General features: G+C 40.7%; 1 protein-coding gene across 1 annotated transcript in view; it reads left to right on the top strand.

The window, feature by feature from the left end:
• The window catches only part of CCT2 (chaperonin containing TCP1 subunit 2), a 29,125-nt gene that overhangs the window by 4,962 nt on the left and 845 nt on the right, over positions 1 to 23,318 (top strand). Inside the window, exons 6-16 of the mRNA XM_075013024.1 lie at positions 885 to 997; positions 3,452 to 3,654; positions 3,860 to 3,960; positions 4,040 to 4,167; positions 6,337 to 6,440; positions 8,894 to 9,013; positions 9,983 to 10,111; positions 10,220 to 10,323; positions 14,741 to 14,840; positions 16,360 to 16,501; positions 18,115 to 20,528. Coding sequence (XP_074869125.1) covers positions 885 to 997; positions 3,452 to 3,654; positions 3,860 to 3,960; positions 4,040 to 4,167; positions 6,337 to 6,440; positions 8,894 to 9,013; positions 9,983 to 10,111; positions 10,220 to 10,323; positions 14,741 to 14,840; positions 16,360 to 16,501; positions 18,115 to 18,145 — 1,275 coding nt within the window. The 3' untranslated portion in view covers positions 18,146 to 20,528. The remainder of the gene's footprint in view (positions 1 to 884; positions 998 to 3,451; positions 3,655 to 3,859; positions 3,961 to 4,039; positions 4,168 to 6,336; positions 6,441 to 8,893; positions 9,014 to 9,982; positions 10,112 to 10,219; positions 10,324 to 14,740; positions 14,841 to 16,359; positions 16,502 to 18,114; positions 20,529 to 23,318) is intronic.

Genomic DNA, 23,318 nt, shown 5'->3' with positions numbered 1-23,318 from the left:
TTCCCGCAAGTTCCAGCAGCTTAGAGTCTTGGGCCAGGCTTCAGCAGTAGCTCCCTCCTCAGCGCAGGCAACTTCCTTGCAGGCAGCAATTTGAAAACTTGTCTGCCTCCCAGTAGGTATTTGTGTGTGCACTCGTATGTGTGGAAACAGCACGTCCCCCAGGCAGGTGGAAATGGAGAAAACAGCACATCCCTCTCCTGGCCAGGAAGTTGGGGAGAAAATGGCATGTCCCCCTTCTGGCTGGGGACATGCAGATCTTAATCCTGTTCATCTGCTAGCTTGGGCTACATTGAGCTGGCAGTGGGAGCTGACAGCTGTGCCTGTAAACTTCAGTATCTTCACCTGTAAGTGGCTGTCTTACCTGTGGGTGTGGGCACAGACAACCCAGATGTGCGTACCTTTAGGATGCAATACAGGCACTGTACAATATTTTCTTTTTCTTGTTCCCACTGCTGAATGGTTACTTCCAGTTCCACAGGGTACCCAGTTGACCAGTCTGTGTAACTGAGGTGCTTGTATCATTGAGTTTCTACTCTACTGTCTTACAAGCTTCTGCCAGACTTGCTCTTTTTGTACAGATTGGCAGTAGTCATTTATCCACACGAGTCCTTCAATCATCCATTCCACTTAACACTTGGAGAACGCTCAGATTTGCTGCTCCCAAAGCCAGTTTACAAGATTGACTTTGTATTTTCAGTATTAGAGAATAATATATATATTTCCCAAATAATTAATATGATGGTGGTTCTGATAATTTTGGCTTTCTGGTGAATTAAGGGTCTCCTTTTGATGTTGAAAGGATTCTGAATTAGCTTACTTGCCATATTGGCCACCTCACTTCAAATTTGACATTGTACTAAAGTAATTATACTTTATGTTAATAGGAGGCAGAAGCATTAGTTGCAAAGAAGATTCATCCTCAAACCATCATTGCAGGTTGGAGAGAAGCTACAAAGGCAGCAAGAGAGGCCCTTTTGAAATCTGCTGTGGATCATGGGTTAGTAAATACTGTAAATTTTCAGTTGTCTTTTTTTTGTTGTCTTGACTGTTTCCGTGTAAATTCACACAGATGGATGTGGCAAACATAAATGAAAAGGAAGGAGGAAAGGAAAGAAAAAGGAAAACTGCTGTTTGATTTTCTTAATTTCTTTACTTTCAAATATATGAACAGTGTGTTTTTTAATAGGAAAAACTGTAAAGGCTTTTAAAAATAAACAAATTATCTTAAAATGCTAGAAGATGTAGCTGTGTAACTAGAATATAATATGCCTTAAAATATAATTTATCCCTTCAACAAAAGTTGCAATTTGTTCAGATTTCTCCATCTGAACTACAGACTTGTAGCTTTGCTACTGGGTTCTCTACTTCCATAAACCCAGGTCTAAAGTTATTTCAATCTTAAAAGGACATAGTTAACTTTAAATCTATTTAGGAAGGTAGAAGTAGATTCAAAAACTATCTGTTCGAATTCAAATGATCTAGTGTAATGTAGATGGAAAAAAGACATTCCTGGCTAATGATGCTTAGGGATGTAGGTGCCAAATAGGAATGTCAGATCAGTTTGACATAAGGGAAATGCTGTCACTTTAATGGGCAGAAACTACCTAGCAGTCTTTTCCAAATTTCTTCAGCTTTGCAACCTCATGTTTGTATTGTCTGGAAGAAGCTTTGAGCGGTTTTCTTTGAACCAAATCAGTTCTTCAGGAAGTACTGTGAAAATTGTTTCTGCACAATCTGCATCTGAGAATAACCTGTCATTAGGTCATGCATGTTTTCCTGGGATTTGGTTGGGCCAAAGGCATGAACAAAATTAGTATTTGGGCCATTTTGTGCTCACTGTATTCTGGGACTTGTCTGACACTTGATATTGAGTTAGAACCTCAGGGCATCTCCACTTTACCCTGATTGTCAAGGCCCTGGAAAATAGAGAATAGTTATAATATAGTACACTCCAGCTACCACCTTGATACCTCCACTGCCTGTCTCTGTAGACTTGCAAATAGGGACAAAATAGAATACTTGCCAGTGGGCATTTTCTGTTGATTTCTGCTAATTTACAGACCTCTTTACACACCAAGGTGGTATTATGAGGCCTTATTTAAACTGAGAATTGAGCTCAGTAACTCTGCTCAAAAGTTGTGTTCTCATCAAAACTTCTGTAAAGAAGCAATTTTTAATATTTGGCTCAAATAATCAGTGCAGTTTCTTGTTCTCTCAATAAGCAATCTAGATATGAAATGCTCCTTTATCAGTTTTCATAGCCAGGCGCCTGAATGAAGCAGCATCTTAAATTGAAGCAAGGGAAATTTAAGTTGGCTATTAGGAAAATCTTCCTAACTGTCTGCGTGATTAACTGCTAGAATAAATTATCTAGGGAGGTTGCAGATTCTCCATCATTGATTTTTAAGAGCAGGTTAGACAAACACTCAGGATGATATATAATATGAATTGAAGATACAACAGGTACTCTTGACACCACACCCATTACTATGGTGTCAGATCATACGAGAGGGGTGATAGCTCATTCCAGTAAGCTGAATAATAATTTAAAATAGTCTGTTAAATTTGAAGCACTTTAAACTTAAATACAGGTATTTAAATGTTATTTTAAAGAAGTAAAAGATCAAAACAATATATGGTATTGGGGTTCCCATGAGACCTCTTCCACTCTGTTACCCAACAGCTCAGTGACACCACTTTCCTTTGTCATGTTCTTTTATTTGGTTCACAACAATATTTTCTGAGTTGATCAGACCAAAACGTAAGTGCATGCACGCATGTAGGGTACATCACAAAGTCATACAGTAAAACTCTCTTAAAATACTAGTATCTGGTTCATCATACACTGAGTGACATGACTGCTTTTTATGAACCCATCTCTCATGGATAATCTGACCTTCAATTTTTTTCTTACATTTTTGATTTACTAATGTCAGGATATTCCTGCTGATCTTAACTAGTCATCCTGACTCCAACATACTGTTTATGACAACTTTAACCTTCCATGTAACTTCCCAAGCATGTCCATTGAAAAATAAGGCAAGTTGCTTCTGTCAAGCCGGACATGAATACTGTTTCTGTGACTTTCTCTAACTGAAACGAGGCAGATGCTTACTCACGGGATAGGTGAAAGCACTATGGAGTATGAAGTTTCAATATGTATGTGCAATAATGCAACAGGCCGTATAGTGAAGGATTATTTTTTGTTGAGCACCAACTCCTTTTCAGTAATTGCTTTTATTCAAATTAATTTCCTGTGTAATGAGTGCCTTACATAGTGAAATATTTCCAAAATGCAATTATTTCTCAACCACACAGCCCTTCAAAACCAGTTGAGGAAAAATGTGTAGTAATATACATAAATTTGAGTGTAGAGGTTGTCAGTTAAATTTCTTTTTCAGTCTTGTCCGTTTTATTTTTTTTCCACTTGTGTACATTTTGTTTGTTTTAGTGATGATGAAACAAAGTTCCGTGAAGACCTGATGAACATTGCAGGGACCACACTGTCTTCAAAACTACTTACTCATCATAAAGATCACTTTACTAAGTTGGCAGTGGAAGCTGTCCTTAGACTGAAAGGATCTGGTAATTTGGAAGCTATACATATTATCAAGAAACTAGGTGGAAGTCTGGTGGACTCTTACTTAGATGAAGGTATGTTTTTATTCAGCGACTGTATATTTGAGAGTTGAAATTAACCTTATATGCAAGTTGTATACATATGTCTGTATTTGCTTCAGGAATCATTGCTATGGTATTGTTAGGTGAATTTGTATTCATTTTTTACATGTTTTAGAATAATAGTCCTTTTTCCATTTTAAGGCCTACTAAGATTTTGGTACTTTCTCATTCACTATAGGTTTTCTGCTAGACAAAAAGATTGGTGTCAACCAGCCAAAAAGAATTGAAAATGCAAAGATACTTATTGCAAACACTGCTATGGATACAGATAAAATTAAGGTAGGTTAAAGTAGTAGAAATCTTCATTATAAACTTAGTTAACTTTCAAATAAATCTTACCTCTTTATTTTTAATTTAGGTCTTTGGCTCCCGTGTAAGAGTGGATTCAACAGCAAAGGTAGCAGAGATAGAACAAGCAGAAAAAGAAAAAATGAAAGAGAAGGTTGAACGTATTCTTAAGCATGGAATAAACTGCTTTATTAACAGGTAGGTGTTTACTGTGGAAGGAATAAGGTTGTCAGCTATGTTCTACGTGTTCACTATTTTGAAAAGTTTTTTCTTGCATATTTTTTTTTAAGACCCAGCACTTTTTACTCTCACACAAGTCATCCAGCCTTTTATCATCAGACTGCTTATGTATTGTACCATCACTCAGTCTAATATCACTCCTATTCACCCCTTTCCACTCCATGCAAAATACAACTGCTAAGTAATTTTCTTACCTGCCATTCTGACCTTGTTCCGCCCCATTCCTTTTAAATCTTTCCACTCTCTCCCGTGTCCATTATGTTACGGTAAAACAACTTGTGATTGGGTACAAGAATCTGCTTACAACTATCCCTCATCTTTGAAATCATCTTTGGCTTGGATCTTGAAAGCTATTTAAGCACATAGCACATTGATTTCAGAGGACATCTTTTTCAGTGTGAGCCATAACACTCCTTGTGACTGGTACTTGAACTCTCGCTGTGTAGTGTGTTCCATGTCATTTGTTACATATAAAACTATTTTCCAAGTTGGTCTGCAGAGCCCTGTTCTTTTAAAAAAAAAATATATATATATATATATATCCTTTGAACTTGCTTTTTTTAGGATGCCTACAATAAATAATAGACTGAGTTTAATCTATTTATTTATATGATTTTTTCATTTTGGAGTACTTGCTATTTCAAGGCTGTGATCTTTTGAATAGTAAAATTGATGAAGCTGACACACTGACAAGCAGTTTAAAGATCTCTGGGAGTTTACATGCCTGCACTATGAAGGGCGCAGTCAAGACCACAAATGTCTAAGCAGAGGTACCAAAGGAGACCCTCTGCCTGCCCTTCACTGGCTACTCTCTGGCTACCTCAAGGCAGTTAATTTGGCATCTTGGCTGAGAGCAGTTTACAACATATGGAGGATCTTTATTTATCCAGTCCCATAGCTTCCTTCTTCTCCTCCACTTGTTTTTTTGAGACTTTACTTCTGTGGAGTCTAGGACCTCATAAGTATAGGTCACTGAGGTGGCATATTCTGTACAATTTCAGAGTCCCTACATCCTGGACAGAATCCTCCTTTCATATAAATGGTCTCCCATATTGAGAGGGATTGGTATTCTAAATATAATGGCCGAATGATAGCAGTGCCTTGTATAAACAAGCAGGAAGGAGCACAGTCATTTCACTTTTGTCAGTAAGTTTTTCTACTGAGCAGTTGGTTTATTCACTGCAAAGTCTGGTTTATTCACTCTGGTTACCCTCTTCTTACCAGGCTTGTGGGATATCCTGACCTACTGCCTCAGAAGGCAGTTCACAAGTGATTATGAATGATCTGTTAGACGTCATCATAGAAGATGACAACATCTGGTCACTTAGCCATAGTATTACCCTGATAAATGGGCTGAAGAACTGTTAACTTCCACAAGGGGTTCGTGGATGTGGCAGAGCCCAGCTCCCAAATGGAAGACAAGGCATGTGGGAGGGAGAAGGGAATGGTAGTGTTCCTAGTAGTTGCAGTTCCCAGCAGACCCTGAAGGAAGTAGGTGCAGCATGGAGGAAATGTGCTAGTCCAGGTCCCAGCATCAGGCTGTTACTTTCTGGATTCCTGGGCTGCAGGAGGGGAGGGCTTGTGGGTTTCTGGGCTGGGGCTGGGCCCCTCCCATTCCCCACAAAACTGAAACAAAATAGGAAGAAGTGTTCTTTTGAAGATGGGGTTTATTGTCAAAAGAGCCCTGCCTACACTCCTTTTTTCCATTGAAGGAATCTCTTCCGAAAGGAGTATGCAAATGAAACAAGATATGTAAATCAGCACTTCATTTGTGTTTTTGATTTCCTGCAGTTGCATTCCTCTTTCTAAAGTGGAATATACTCGGATAATTCATTTTAAGGAACAACAGTTACAAAAACAAATTACCCTACTCAGTCCACTTTCCACTTACACCCATAGAACTTCTTTGACTTTCTTCATGCAGTGCCCTCTTGGAGTAGGGACGTTTTCTGCCTGTTTGGGAAGTGCCTCACATACTCAGTGCTTTTGAAGTCATAAGTGTACATGCTTAATTCAATTCAGAATCCATTTCTGTTCATGTTGAGAAGCAGGTTTATTTTGGTTGCTGTACAATTTTGAAAGATGCAGTCTTTCTGTAGCATGACCGTGTGTGCATTTCAATTGTAGGCAGCTGATTTATAACTACCCTGAGCAACTGTTTGGTGCTGCTGGTGTTATGGCTATTGAACATGCAGACTTTGCAGGTGTAGAACGTCTGGCTCTTGTTACAGGTATAGAACAATGTTGCATTGTGTGTGTCCTGGTGTTCATTGTCTGGTAAATGTTAGGTGGTGTAATTTCCTTTAATGTGTCATTTTAAGAAAAGCAGTTAATATAAAAGTGTACCCCCAACCCCCTCCTCTCAAAAAACCCCCAACCCTGAGGATTTTTCTCCTAAGTAAAACTCTACCCAAAAGTAGTTACTGTTCATCAGATATGAAACCTCATGCTTCTGATGTCCCTGCACCAGAAATCACAAAATATTCAAGTTGTTACCAGTCTCAAGAGACCAATCACTTACCATAGATGAATTTGTATCTTAGATCTCATACCAAGCACAATGTTGGTAGCCACTCTTATAGTAACCTGGGGTTGGACAACAGAGGATGGATCACTCAAATGCCATGGTTTGGTTATTCCCTCTGAAGCATCTGGTACCTGGCCACTGTCAGAACACAGGGTACTGAGGTAGATGGACTATTGTTCTGATATCGTATGGTCATTCCTATGTTCTTTATGGCATTTACCCTCTAAAATTTTTCTATTATCTGTTTACATCCCATTTAGTACTATTGTCAGTAGAGAAGAGATGGAAACTGAGCTGAACTATGTTCAGTCTACTCTGCTTTAAATGTAGACCTACCGTTGTCATTTGGAACAAGCTCATGAGCCTTGCAGTGTCATTTTAAGCCAATAAATATACTTATTTGCCCTTTTCAGGTTTGAAAGGGAGCAGACCATATTTTAAAGGTTACCTATAAATAACTTAAAGCAACATTCAAAAGTATGTATTCAGGAGCCCTAACCAAAGTACAGAATAGGACAGAAAAATGGGATAGATCTGCTGTAGATAAGCCTTGCCTAGATACGATGTCTGTTTTTTGGCAAGTGTAAGTAGTCTTTTACAGTACAGTAAACTCCCGATTTAGCAGACCTAGATTCAGCGGACTTCAGGAGCAATGTGCCCCCAGTTGTGCCTGAAGTCTGCTCAGACCATCAGTGCCCCCCCTCCCCCAACCCATCCCTGCTAAGAAAACACACACATGCTGGTGACTCGCTGGATTAGCTGCAGGACCTGCCTCAGCTGGGGCCCTGGAGGAGTTGCTGGAGCCACCGGAGCAGCTGTTAGAGCCACTGCCACAGTTGCAGCAGCCACACAGCGGCTGGAGCTGTCACAGCTACAGGAGCCACCACATGCTCTTCCCACCAGGGGTGGGGTGTATATGTGGGTAGAAGGTACTCGCATACGCTCCCCACATGGCAGCTCCAGCTGCAGTGGGGGCTCTAGACGCAGCAGCTCCTCCAGCCATGGCAGTGGCCCAGGATGTGAGGAGGCTTCAGCGGCTGCAGCTCAATCTCGGCAGCTCCGGTGAATTGCCCATTTTACAATATTGGGGTGGGGGGTGGCTGGGGAGGCCTGGCAGTGGGGGGCGGAGGGGGAGCGCTGTGCAAATATGAGTAAACTCATGCATTTAATGAATATTTGGCATTAACGGACACCCCTCTCCCATTAGTCTATTAAATTGAGGGTTTACTGTAGTATGTAACTAAATGTCCCAGCAGATATGCAATTTTAAGATTGGATTGTTTTAAGATTGTATGTTTGTATGTAGACATCATACTCTAGCTCTGTATCACTCACTTAGCCTTCTATAAAATAGTGTGGTACAGTCTAAAAGGGGCTACTCTCACTTTAGCCAGTATTAGTGAAATGTTTGGGTATGGGATCTGTTTTCCATACAAAAGATGTCTCTAATGAAATAATTTAATTTAATGAAAGATGTAATACAATTGTCTTTTTTGGTGGATCACAAGATGTGTTGCAGAGGTGGGACAAGCATTATTTGTTTCCAGGTGGTGTTCTTAATACTTTGGTGATATGGGTCTGGAGTTTCAAAAGATGACTGTGTAGTGTGGAATTGGCCAAACTCTTCAGGCAATATATAGTTGGGACCCTACCTTGTAGTTATGAAGGCCTTCATGTTCTAATGTATACATCTTCCCTGCTCCTGTGCCTTCCACATCTTTTGGGAAATGGTGGAAACTTTGTCACCATTCTTATGTGATTTGAGCCATGAAATTCTTTAACTTTCAACATTAACTGTCATCCCTAAGAGCTCAGTACCCGTGGAAAAGGATAGAACTCTTCAAATCCTGTAGGTATTGTTTCAGGCTCTCTGTAAACTCAAGACTTCTTTGCATTAGATTCAATTATTTAACAATTTGGTATGTTACTTACAATAGGGGATACAATCATATGATAAGCCTTAATTTAAACAAAAAAAAAGAACAGCAACAAAAACCTGGAGATTCTGGGAATCAGCTGAGACATTCATTAATGTCCTCAGTTTTAAGAAACAGTGATGTAGTATAAATATTTGTAACTTAAGGAAGCTTCACGTCTTCCAAGAGCTGACCTACATTGTAACCAAAAAAGTACTTTAACATGAACTTGTATTCATAGGTGGTGAAATTGCCTCAACCTTTGATCACCCAGAGTTGGTAAAACTAGGAAGTTGCAAGCTCATTGAAGAGGTCATGATCGGAGAAGATAAGCTCATTCACTTCTCTGGTGTTGCTATGGGTGAGTGTTTTACCACTAACCAACTGTTATGTCATTCATTTATCACTAACTGTTCATTAAGTGACTGTCGTGAGAAAAGATACGTCAGATCAGAGGTCTCAAACTCGTGGCTGGCGGGCCTTCTATAGCCCAGGTATTTTCACAGTCCAGCCTGGGAGTCCCTGCAGCCTGAAGTATGTTGGTCCCCCAAGCCCCTGCCCCTTTCTACCACCATCGTGTCCACTCCCACCATTTCACCCTTCTCCCAAACACCCTCGCACAAGGGGTATGGCGTTGGGCTTACCATGATAGCAGGGGAGTAGGCTTTGAGGAGAAGAGATTCAGTGCCAGGAAGAAAGATGGGGAGGGGCAGGGCCTGAGGGACTGAGCTGGACACGTTTTTTGTCTCCATGGGCCTCAGGGACTGTCAGGCCATATTGCTTGGTCTGTAGGTGGCCCACAGGCCCTAAGTTTGAGACCTCTTCTTCATTTCATCTTAAAAGCTTGGCCAACACCTAGGGCAAAGATAGGTAAGTATGTTTATATGTTAGTTTTACTGTGTTATATTATGTACATTCGTAAGTATTTGCAAGATTGAGACCTAAGATTTCTGTGTCCCATCCTCCTACCCTCTTTTTGGCAAACGGTGTGCGGAATGGCAGTCAGTTAGCAGGAATCTTCTAGAACGTGTCAGTATTTCTGATTTGTTTGTAGCTTATAAACTAACCATTTGATTTGTGAAGAAATGCAGCATATTCTGTAATAGAGTATGGATGAAAATGACATGGTTGAAGACATTAGAAATTTTCATTTGTACTCTGAAATGCCAAATGCTACATTTTTTCCAGTAGTATAAACTTGTCAGTAAAACCAGCACAAATGCTTTGAGACTTTTTCATTCTATCAAAGCTGTTCTGTGCTTCAGTTGTTGTCGTTGTAGTAACTGGATATGTTCTGAGCTTTTTGTTTTGCTATTTTTCATCTTTTTAGGTGAAGCTTGTACCATAGTTCTGCGTGGAGCAACCCAACAGATTATAGATGAAGCTGAAAGATCTTTGCATGACGCTCTCTGCGTTCTTGCCCAAACGGTGAAAGATAGTCGAACTGTCTATGGTGGAGGTTAATATTAACGTTGTTATTTTCTACATTTTCATTTCTGAACTGCATATGAGTTCTTTTTGTCAGTCAGGGCAGATTGTCAGGTGCTTCCCTTCTTTTAATCTGCAGGTTGCTCAGAGATGCTCATGGCTCATGCTGTCACAGAACTTGCCAACAGAACACCAGGCAAAGAATCTGTTGCAATGGAGTCTTTTGCAAAGGCCTTGAGAATGGTAAGTTAATGCTCTTCAGATAATGTCCTTATAGGTGCTCCTGCATTCCTGAGCTGCTGATCAGAGAACTTTGGTAGCACTGTCTTTTTGGCCAGCACATGCTCTTGTTTCTCTCTCATCTTCCAAAATGCTCAGGTTGGAGTCCAGGCTCTGGTACTTGAGCCTGGAAAAATCTATACAGCAGTGAAACAAGTATGCAGCTCATGCCTTGCATACTGGAGCCAGCTGTTTTTCCTTAGCTATATAGCCATACCCTGAGGCCAAAGGCAAAAAAAAACCAGGTAGAAGAAGCAGGACTCAGTGGTTCCTGCTGATTGAGGTGGTTGGTTCAGGGAGATGACAGTAAGGATTTTATAGTAAAAATTCTCTAGCTCTTTCTGAGCTTCCGTACATAAACTCTTAAATGTTTGCTTCAACTTGTGAAAAGTGAGACACCACCAAAAAAAAAAAAAAAAGCAACTATTTAAATGCTAACTTAGCTTATACTGGAATGCAAAGTTAGGGAAGCCTGATTCCAATATCAGCATTTTACACTAGGGAAAACATCTTTTTTTGTCCCCTCCAGAACATCAAGTAATGTTTGATTTCGCGAAGACTATCTCCTTAGTGACCACACACAGTGTCTAGTAGCATCACTTGGTCTTCCATGCATTGAGTAGAAGAATGTTTTATTGATAAGTGCTCATCAGCAAGTTTGCATTCTAAAAACAAAACACGTGTCATAAGACTAGTTTGAAGTGATTAATGAGAAGAGGAAATCTTGTGTTTATGTATGAAATGGAAGGAAAAAATCTACTAAAATATGGTTGCCAGTGTTCCCTTTAGTAGCATTTACAAAGGTCTCAAGCCTGAGGGAATAACATCCTCATAGTAAGTATTTTGGGTTGTCTTTTCCAGCTTATTTCTTACTGAAATATATATCATCATCATCATCATCAACTGCAGCAACTATTGGCTCAGCACCTGTTGGTGTCCTCACTATGTTTTTCCATCTTTCGCTTTTCAGTGCAGAGTGGGTTAGTTTCTGTAGACTAGCTTCGCCCCAATCTCCTATACCTACCCATTCTCTGTGGAGTCTGCCTTTCTTATTCAAGCTGTTCATTATGCTGAACACCAGGGTCTTAGTTTTTCGCTCGTTCATTTTGCAGATTTGCCTGAATAGCTGAAGCTTCGATGTATAATCTTCTGCAGTAAGTTCTCTTTCCGCTGTATCTTCCAATATAATTCCGTATTGGTGACCTTGTGCATCCATCCTAGTCCCAGGATCTTTCTGTAACAACTCCTGTGGAATGCCAATATTTTTCTCATCCAACCTTTGGTATCACCCATGTCTCACATCTCTACAACGTGCTCCTGAATACACGTTTCCAAGATGCTTAGCTTCGTTCCTAAGCTAATCGCTTTGCTTTTCCAGTTCTTTATCCATCACCTTCAAACTCATTTTTTCTTTCCCTGTTCTTGTCATTACATCCTTCTTACAGTCTAGATCATGTCATGTGTCTGGGGAGCAACATGTTCTTCTCTCTGTCCTCTAGTTTGATCCCATCTACACTGATCTTCCTTCCTATTTCCTTGACTCCAAATACCATTGTCTTTTAGCTGCTGCTTTCCTTCTTCACTTAGTACCTGCACTGATCTTGCTAGCTTCTTCGTCTTCCTTGATAACTATATCATCCATGAACCTCAAGTTCTCATCCTGTGCATAAGTATCGCTTCTACCTCTTCCTTGACCTTGTCCATCATTCTTCCTAGGTATGTGATAGAAATAGTCAGCGGTATTGGATCCCCTTGTCTTATACCTCTACGCGTTGCAAACCAACTTCCCAAAGCTCTGCATGTTCTCACCACTCCCTTCGCGTTGTTGTTATCCTTCAACAACTGTATTAGTCTGCTATCTACTCCATATGACTCCGTCACCCTAGTCCCTTTCTGATCTATACATCCAAATGCCTCCTGAAAATCAGTGAAGCAGTTGTAGATGTTCTTTCATTGAGCTTTCTCAGCTATCAATCTTAGTGCCAATATCTGTTGTATGGTACTTCTATCTTTTGTGAATCTGGCTTGCTCATCTGCTAGATGTTGTTCTGCCTGCAATCTCAGTCCTCTCTCTGTCAGTATCATCATCTGCACCTTGCCTAGATGACTTGTTAGGGTAATCGTAATCATTCTATAGTTCTTGCACTTCTTTTCTTGTGTATTGTCACTAGCATGGATCTTGTCCATTCCTTAGGTGTCTTCCCGTCTTTCCATGCTATGTTACATAGTCGCTGTATTGCCTGAATCGTGCTTTCTCCACTGTATTTGATCATCTCCCCTGTGGTGTTATCATTTCCAGGGCTCTTGATGTTCTTTTACTCATTTCATTGCTCTTTGTATTTCCTCCCTCAAAATATCAGTCTGCCTCTTGATGCTCGGCAGTGATATCTGTTTCATTTCTTCAGTCAGTCTCTGAGACACTCAGGTCCAACTGTGCTTTGTACAGATCAGTGCAATATCTCGTCCATTGCTGCACAACCTTCTTCTTATTCATGAGCACCTCGTCGTTCTTGTCTTTGATCGCCATCTGCTTTGGCTGCCACTTCCTGTTTATATTTCTGATCATCTTATACACCTCCCTGGTCTTACGCTTGTTGTAGTATTTCTCATGCTGCTCCTCTAACCATTTTGCCATATCCATTCTGGCTGCTTTCCTTACCTTGTTGCATTTCACTCTACATTGCTCTTCTGCGCTCTCGAAAACATCCCTACTGATCTTCAACGCTTTCGTCTCTTAGACCAACATCAGCATCTCACACATACTCCACTTGTTATTGATCTTCTGTCCTTCTGGAACTGTCTGCTCAATTGCCTCTTCTGTCACTGGGGCTATCCCTTCAGCTCTGTTGGTCTTTTTCTGTGCCCGCGTTCCTGATGATGTTCTTGAGCACTGCTCTGTATGTATTCCCTATTTCTTCCTCACCTAGCCTTGCCACATCTCTTCGTTTCTTGAGCTGCATCTTATAATTTACTCTTGAGTTTAATCTTGAAGTTCGCAATTACTAGACTGTGTGCAGAGTCTGCTTCTTGGAAAATTTGGCACTGATGTTGCCCATCTTATCAAAATCATACCTGTCATGTTCGTGGACTTCCTGTCGTTCGATTGCCACGTCCACTTCATACAGTCCTTTTGTTGGAATCTCATATTGCAGATCACCATCTCATTGCTCCGTAGCAAACTCTAGTAGTTTTCCCCCCCATTCCTTTCTTTCTCCGTATCCAAACTTTCCCATGACTCTCTCCCAACCTTCGTTATCTGTTCCAACCTTGTCATTCCAATATCCTCCGACAATCAACACATCTCTCATCTGTATCTCCCCCAGTGTCTTTGTCAAATTTTTATAGAATAGCTTAAGCTCTTTCTCCAAACTGTCCAACATACGTGCACATACCTGAAGGACCGAGATGTTGAATGGTTTCACTTCAAATCTTGCCACCATCATTCTTGCGCTCACCGGTTTGTATCCTAACTGTGCTCCTCTAGCTCTTTTTTGCAAAGAAAGAATGACTCCTTCCTTATGTCCGCTGGCCAAATGACTTCACAACCACACATCTTTCCCGATGCCATCCAACACATCTCCACCAGTCCAAGTATATCACATCGGTATCTCTCCATCTCCTTTTGAAGCAGCTCTAGCCTTCCAGTTGCCCACAACTTCTGATGTTCCACATTCCTATTGATAGTATACACGTTAGTTGTAATTTTCTTCGGGTAGCCAACTTATCAGTCCAACCCCGATCGCTTGATTGGCATCACAGACCTTGCTTAACAGGTGACGTCCAAGCCAGCATTTTTATCAGTTAGTTGTATTGGCATCAGATTTCATTTGTATTTGTTGTTTTACGCTCTGCACATTGACATTCATCTAACCAACTTTCCTCTTTTATCCAGGCTTGGGACTCTCATGGAACCCTCATAGGCTTCAAAGCAGAGTCTGAAATATAGACCTTTAATATAAATTAATAAGATTTTTTTAAAAGAGTTGTTTAATATCTGTTTCAGAGTAAGATTGCAGGTGTGGATCTTTTCTGTGTTTTCAATCTAGATACCTCCTTTTGGCCTGCAAATTTGTGTGTATTCTCATTGTATAGAATTATTTTCCAATCACAGGAAATCACTACAAACCATTTTAATGTCAACTATTTTTTTTCAAGTGTTCATATAGTATGACTTTGCATATCTATAAATTAATGAAGATCATTAACCCAGCTGAAGAGCTTCTGCTTATATTTTTGGACTGTCTTTCACAGCTGTGTTTGTAACTGAACAGTGAATAAGCAATCTTAAATTTGTGTAGGGTTATTGCAGTGTGATTGTGTGTTTTGATTTGCTTGGAAAATTAAACTTCCTTTTGTCTGTTGTGCATATTTATTCTTTTAGATTCCAACAATTATAGCTGATAATGCTGGCTATGACAGTGCAGATCTGGTGTCTCAGCTCAGAGCTGCTCACAGTGAAGGGAAGACTACTTGCGGACTTGGTGAGAAAATTGATAGCATGTGCATTGTATTGAATTTCTTGTCCTTTTTATGATATGGAATATATACCTTTGCATTGTTGTGACTTACTGTTTTGTGACCAAGTTAAAGTGGGAGTTTATTGCCTCACAAAAACAATTAGGATATAAAGTATGATCTTAACACCCTTGCATGAAAAGTAGTCACGCCTATTTCGATCTGTAAATGTCCTCATGGATGGATGTGAATCATGGTTTCATATAATTAATGACAGTGCTAGCTTTCTCCTGTGCTGTCTTAAAATGTAGTTGCCCCAGTCCTTTGTGGTTGATATGATCTGAGACAAGTTCATGGTTCCTCTTGACCATTTGGAATAGAGGTGGCTGTATGTCTGTAAGCTTTTTTCTTACATTCCTGGTTGAAGCACAAACATCACGTGAGGAGTGTCAGTGCTGGGATTTACTCAAGAGTGACTTGCAGTATTAGGCAGTGACAATAAATAGATGATGAATTTGAAACAGAGCGAATGTTGTAAGGTTGAAAAGCTCCACTTCGACATGGTTGTAGTCAGAGTGGTTGTAGTAAAGATCTTAGTATTACTTACTTAGATACGTAGAAGACTACACCTAGTCTATAATACATAAATGGGAGTTTCAGGTTCTCAGTTAATAGTGCAAAAAGTTAGTAAATGTATCCTGAAAATTAAACGTATTAATGTCCCTATTACTTGTGTTTGAATAGCAAATTCATGCACGTGCATAGAAACAGAACTTGTTGATGTGATGTAGATTTTTTTTATTGACTTGAGTTTGGGATGACTGGTTCAGTGTGGATGCCCATCTTGAAATGGGTACATCAAAGTGCCCTGTAGAACTTTTAGAGTGCAGGCTCCCATGAACAGTTAGCATGTGCCCATCTAATATGAGGTAGTCTTACACCGCTGCTTGTGCTATTTATGTGCACAAACCCTCAGTACATCTTATATGGACTTAAAATATCTGACCAAGCAGGTCTTTGCCCCCAAAGGCTTATGCTCCAAAATTTCCATTAGTCCATAAGGTGCCACAGGACTTCTTGTTGTTTTAAAAATATCATGACTTTAACACCATCATATTGCAGCTCTGTAGGGCATTCCTTAATGGAAGCTTCATCCTGGTGTAAGGGGATAGTCACAGCTTCCCAAGAGAACTTAGCACTCTTCTAGCCCAGGAGTGTCCCAAGGTGGTGAATTTTGGAGCTGATACTTCTGTATGTAAGAAATCTATTTTAGATCACTTCTGGAGATATTGTACATTAGCCTTTTAGCCCTGCATAGTTGGACTCTCATTAGAGCACCTGGCTTTACAGGTGAAGGGGGACAGGTAAGTACTGACACTTTTCTTTAAAATACACAATTTCTGTAGAGTATGACGAATGATATACGGTTGAGATATACAGCTTTTATCCAAACTTGGGTTAGATAGCTTTGTGCATAGTGCTGGTTATTAGCAAGTTTTTTCCTTTAAAAAAAATCCTTCTGGCAAAATGTCTTTCTTCTTAAAGATATGAAGGATGGTGTCATTGGAGATATGGCAACCCTGGGAATAACGGAAAGCTTCCAAGTCAAGAGACAGGTCCTGCTGAGTGCAGCAGAAGCAGCAGAAATGATACTTCGGGTGGATGACATTATTAAAGCAGCACCAAGGTATTCTGAACTCTGAAGCCAAGTTTGTTGTTGTTTTTTTTCCTAGTAACAAAGCTATTGTTGGTTTGACACTTATTTTACTGTTCCCTTAGACTGAAGTAGCGGAAGCAATTGAGTCTCCAAAGTCATTGTGATGTTTAGATCAGTATGTGTTCAAGCACTGTCTAGTTAAATACCCATACTTGTGATGTAACATTGCATCACAAACTGACATCCTTGGAAAAATCCTGCTTGTGGGTAAAAATGGGGAAGGGAATGTTTGATTCTCTTCATTGTTAAATTTCCCAAAGCTAAAATTGTGGCTGGATGCCCAAAATGTCTCCAAAATGGAATCTAGTACTGCTTGCTTCTGTACATTTACCATTATTTTGTCTACTTTAGTTGCTGATTGGTAGATGAAATTTATTCCTGGTAGGGATGTAAAATCCCATTTAATTGATTTAACCAGTTCAGTGGTAGGTTAAACTGGTTAACCAGTTAAGGTGGGGTGGGGTGTGGGGGTGCTGCAGCTGGGGATCAGGGCTGCTACAGCCTGTCTGGAGCGCCCCCACCTGCAGCTCACTGGGGACCTGAGCCACTCCAACCCAGCGGGAGCTTCCCTGCCCACAGCACTGCCACAGGGTGAGGGTGCTCCAGCATGGCTGGAGCCAGCCTGGTCCTGGTGTGCATCCGAGGTGAAGGGGGCACTCCAGCCCAGCCTAGGCTGAAGCAGCCTGTTGAGCTGTTCCACCTCCCCCGGTGTCATCCCTCTCATCATTGTCCTTCTTCCCTTCCTACCCCCGACCTTTGCAGACAGGCAGAGCTAATTCCCAGTGCGCCAGTCTTTAACATGTAACTCACATTTCTTGTGTCATTGCTCATATGGATTCCACATTGGTGAATTTCAGCCTCAGTTTCAACTTCATAAAAACAGATTTTAAAAAGTATTAGTGGATTGTTCTGAGCAAAATTAATAGTGGGGTGCCACAAATCTATACTAGACCTGCTGTGTGGTGTTGATGTGGAAAAAGGAGTGAACAGGGAGATGGGAACATTTGCAAATAACACAGTTATTTAGGTTAATGAAGTCCAGAGAGGATTCTGAGAAACTTGAGAAGGAAATTATCAAACTTAAGTGAAAAGTGCAACATAAATGTTTTTGGTAAATATGAATAATGCACAGTGGAGGGAAAAATTTGAACTTGTGCGCCTTATTTAATTTTAAATTAGCTATTGGGTGGAAGATTTAAAAAGTTAAAAATGGTGTGTACATAACAGATATCCCACTTACATTAAAAATACAACTTAAAATTTTAGAGGGGATATGAAATTAATGCTATGGGTTCTCACCTGTGTTTCTAACTTTTAAGACTCGTACACTATTCAAGATGATCTGTCCAGTATCATTAGATTGTTTGCATCTTCTCGGGAAGTATGTTGTTTTGGGCACTGCCAGATAAGATACTGGATTGGAGGGGCTGGGGAGCTCATGTAGTAAGGCAATTCAGATATTTCATGCTTATGGAAAAAATTAGTATTGAATTTACAGCCAGTGTGGACAAACTGTTACTTTAAAAATGCCTGCTGGACTTCAGAGGGAAGGTACCATTCTAAATAATGTGATTTTCTTTCAGGAAACGTGTACCAGACCATCGCCCATGTTAGCTGTTAAACCCATAAGGATGTGTGGACCAGATCTCACCAAGTACTTTTTTTTAAAAAAAGGAGGAGGAGGAGGAGAGAGAGAATTTCCTGAGAGGTTATGGAACAAAAACTTAGCGAAAGGAGTGTATTCTTTACGAGCATGTCATTACACTGTCCGCAGATCTAACTTATTTGTTTTTGTGCTTTAGAAAAGACATTTTACATTCAAATCAAATATGGGTTGTACGCTCCATCTATATTCCTTCTGTTTCTTTTCCAGTTCCACCTATAGGTCACTGAAATAAAAGTTCAAATTCATAGCTGATTGGTTTTCTTCTTGGGAAAGAATGAATAAGTGTGATCTTGATATTTAAGGAGAATTGCAGTGGACTTTTTCAGCATTAGGCACTAAAGAACAAGTTAATATTAAGGAAATAAATGCAAATGACTGTTCTCTCTGTGGAAAAGTTACATTATCTTAACCTGAATACGATATTTTTGTGCAGACTATTCAAGACATGCTGTGTATTTCCAAGTGTAGGTTTTCCTTTAACAGTTAGTAGGCTAGATGTGCACTGCATTTTTTTGAAATTAAAGACTGGGTTTAACTTAGATGTTGGAAAAAAAAATTAATTGCTCTTTAAGCTTTTTATTATTATTTTTGCATTGAAATTTACAATATATCCATGCAGACAATGCAGTGACAGGCTGCATAAAGATTTCTCCTCTTGGATAAAGCCTGCATTTTTCTACTGCAAAAAATTCATTTTGTAGAGCTGCTGCTTTTTTTTTTTTCATAATTGTAAGAAGCCCCATAATTTTTTAGGGGTGAATGAACAGTGGAGGAAGAGATAAAAGGATTACAGGATTGTTTGATCTTTAAATATTTCTGTGCAACCAAATGAATGGATAAAATTACTGATTAAAACATCTTCATGTGACAAAAATAGATGGATGTTAATGGGTTGAAAGGTGAGATTATCTGAATAACTTTTTTGTATCCTTCTGAAATACGTTAACTGTTCTTGCAGTTGTTAATACAGTAAACCCACAACTTATGAAGAGATTGTGTTCTTGCACAACCCCACATGAGGCAAATTTCATGTAACTCAGGGGAGCTAGGAGACTGACCAGCACAGCACCACTGGTCAGTTACCTGTTTCCTGAGCATGGTGGGCAGCTGAAAGCCTAGCACTGGGCTGCCCACCACTCACAGGAGAGGGGAAACTGACCAGCGCTGCTCCACTGGTCAGTTTCCCAGCTTTTGTCAGTGGTGGGCAGCCCAGTGCTGGGCAGCCTGACTCTCTCTGCCTCTGATAGGAGTGGTTTCCCCGCTCCAGTTGGGGCAGCAGCCAAGAGTCAGGCTCTCACTGCTGCTCCTGAAAGGAGCCAGGAAACTGACCAGTACAGGAGCACTGGTCAGTTTTCGTGCTTCTGAGAGTGGTGGGGAGCTGTCGCCTGGGTCTGGGCTGCCCACCATGCGCGGGAGCCAGGAACTGACCAGCGCTGCTGTGCTGGTCATTTTCCTGGCTCCTGCGCATGGTAGACAGCCTGGAGCCAGATACCAACTGCCCACCACGTAGAGTCACGTTAACCCAAGATACACATACTCACTCACTCACTCACACTCTCTCTCAAATGCACATATCACGGGGTTCTACTATACAGTTCACAGTTCCTGAATGCCACAGACATAAGACATACGTCTGACATATTGAACTATAAAACTCCCTCCTGTAGAGTGAACTCATGCTTGACTGAATTTTTCTATCCTCCTCCTCCATTTATATACGTCACATAATACTGCTTTATCTGATCCCCTCATTGGCCTTGTCTAGACTAGGATTTAAAGGTGTGATGACAGCATGTTTAACATGACTCCATGGGAGACAAAACATCCTGTTTTAACATATGTTTAAGAAGTCAGTATATTTTAAATGTACACTGACTCATGACTTAACGTTGTCCTGGTTAAGGTTGTTTCACTGTTAATTAGGAAGCTTGTATTTTAAGTTGTGTAATACACTTCTGTAACACGCTACTCTCTGTGCACACACACCTTTGCCTTTGGTCACCTGTGGGAGTTCACTACATGTAAATGCATTGTCACTAAGATCACTTAGTGTGGCATGTGAGAGATTTATGTCCAATGTCAAGAATCAGATGTTACAAATTCTTTCAGACAAAGTCCTGCTTTACCTGCACAAAAGAAGTGTGAGATCACCTCAGTTGTGTCAGGATGCTGTCATCCTGTGTAATTTATGCATGTGTCAGAAAGTTTTCAGAAAATCTTTCACCTTTCAGGAGTGAGAAATACAGCAGTGGATACTCGGAAGGGTTTTCACAGACCACCAGGAGTGCACAGTGGGGAAGGATGTTCTGCAGATTTTTTCCATTACTATGGGTACCTAGTATTAAACTTGCTTATGGTCAACAAGTGCATATTTTATTTCAGGGTGGGCTGCAACCTATGTTCCACCACAGATGCCTTTCTTCTTGCATAGTCCACTTATGTCCTGTATTCATTTCTCCAGCTCCCATTGGCCGTTTCTACACAGGCCACTTCCTTTGGAAGTGGCATGCTAATATAGGGAGCAAAATATGTTAGAGGCATGGATGCAAATTCCCCATGCCTCATTAGCATGACATCATGTGATTTGGAGTCCGGAAGACTGTTCTTCTGGACTCGAAAATGCTGTGTAGAAGTGGGGCCCTGGAGGAGCTTCCAGAAGGAAGTCCTCCTTCCGGAGGCCCCTTCTTCCCGAAAATTTTGCGGAAGAATGGGCCTCCAGAAGGAGGACTTCCTTCTGGAAGCCCCCCAGGCGGCTGCGCTTCTACACAGTGTTTTGGAGTTTGGAAGGATGGTCTTCCAGACTCCAAATCATGTGGTGGTATGCTAATGAGGTGTGGGGAATTTGCAGCTGTGCCTTATTTGCTCCCTGTATTAGCATGCCACTTCTGAAGGATGTGGCCTGTGTAGAAACGGCCATTGTGAGGGAGCTTGAGAAGCAGAAATGGGGGAAAATAATGTTTATTCATTAGTGCACTGGTGTGGACAACATAATGCTGTTTCATGGACCTTCATCAGCTTTCCCGATGGTTGCCCATACCTTTATTGCTAGCCAAAGATCTTCTGTGTCCAAATAAACAGAAGTCTGAATCCCAAACTGGAGCCTCTCCGCTTCATGACATGGATGATCTCAAGTTGAATATTTGTGAAAAATGGTGCTTCCAAGAAGTTTGGAACATCTTGGTAAGCAGGAGAAAGGAGTTCTGTAGCACCATGCACACAGTAAAGTAGAAGAGATATGCAATATAGTTGCAATCCTAGCAATTCTTGACCATCATGTGGAGATTGTACATGCTGTACTATAACATAGTTAGGCATTTCAGTTAGTTCCGTGAGTTCATATGGGTTTCTTGGACAACATCTGTCAGTAGATGAATTTTCTACTTTATGTCCTTGTTTCTCTACTTTTGAAAGGTCTGATTTAATGTTTACTGTCCTCTGTTGCTCTCCCTGTATGGGTTTTAAGTCTAGTCTTCTCCAAACTCACAGAGGGCCCCTTTATTAGCCTTATGGCTACAACTTAATTATATTTATCATCTAAGGGTGATGAGGGATTTTTGTGACAACCACTTCAAGAAGAATCTTAGAACATAAGGTTCTAGTTGACCTTTCTTCCATAGTCTTCAATAAGAGTCATATCTCCCTTAGGCCACACTGTCTAAAGTAGAGTCAGCTTGCTTTCTCAACCAGACATTTCATTGCTTGGTGTTCTTTCCCAAACCTTATTCATGTAAGCTGAGCAAATTCTTCATACATACGGTATTTGCTCTGGCAATCTGCTTGGACTACACTGGTGCCTTCAGGGCTTTTCCTAAACTTTATGTAGTCAGTGCTAGAAGAACTATTAGTTCCATCCATGTCTTTCCAGATAATCTCACCGGGGATTTTTGACTGCATTAAACTCTGCTACAATCTGTCTGTCCTACATCTAGAATAACTGTTCCAAATAGCTGTTTGCTTCCTCAGCTTTTCTGAGCAACATTCCAACAGAGCTTTGTTAGTTATGAGTTGGTTATTAGTTCTGAACTCAGGTGCTAGATTACAGAAACTTGAGTAGCAAACTTTAAAAACAAAGCTGTGGCTGCCTAAGGCTTCATCTATGCTACCTGCAGAAGATTGACCCTCTGAGGGTCAATCTGGGATTTGATTTCTTGCATGCATGAAATGATGCTCTCAGGTTCAAAGTTGACCCCTGTGCTCCTCCTGAGAGGCAAAGAAGGTTCAAAGGGAGCAGTGCTCCCATTGACCTTCCCATGTGTAGACAGACATGGAAGTTGACCACAAATAAATCGGTTTTAGCTATGTAATTGGATTAGCTAAAATTATGTGTCTGTGGTCAACTTCTATGTCTAGTGTAGATATAGCCTAAGTGCTGAAGGGAACCTTCCTGTTGGTCTTGGCAGAGGGGCAGGTGTTGCTCAGAAGCTTCTGCAATCTGGGAGTAGCAGTGGCATAGCTAGGACAGGAAAACTGGGTAGGTCTCAGCTTTTGGGTGAGGGGGCAAGATAGGGGAAAGGCACACAAGGGACTTGGTGACCAGGGGAGGGAAGGCAGGAGGAGGTCAGCTCAGTAAGTCAGCCCAGATGTGTCATCCTCCTGCCAGCACTGTGGACTGTGGTCCTGGTCTCTGGCCCCACCCAGACCCAACACCACAAGGGCACTTCCTCATGAGGATATCGCTGTAAGATTGAAATGTTGATGTGTAGAAAAAGACATCTTGGAACCGGTTTAACCTTGCCCAGAGACTTGTGTGTTGCCTCATTCCTTTCATGGATAGCTATTTAAGGTAGAGCAATGTTTACAAATCTTCTGAGAGACATATTACACTGGAGTTCTAACATCCTCTGGACAGATACGATAGATCATTAGAGCAAATCTTAGAATTGTTTAAATACACTGAACTATGTTACTTAACTGTCTGTTAGAAATACGTTGTTCTGAAATACTTTAAGTATGCTCTATGAGATGACCTTCATGTGGTAATTGCTTGTCATGTACTTTTGACTCTTGCAATTGTACTCTGACCGTTGCTCCAGCTCCCCTGCGAGCTGTCTGATTTTTGTAACACTGAACAACATCTAGCAGCTTCCTAAGTAAATACGTATTCCTCCATAAGTGATGTCT

The sequence above is a fragment of the Carettochelys insculpta genome, chromosome 1 (assembly GCF_033958435.1).
Source record: "Carettochelys insculpta isolate YL-2023 chromosome 1, ASM3395843v1, whole genome shotgun sequence".
Taxonomy (NCBI): Eukaryota; Metazoa; Chordata; order Testudines; family Carettochelyidae; genus Carettochelys; species Carettochelys insculpta.
This window is presented reverse-complemented; position numbering and strand designations above follow the sequence as displayed.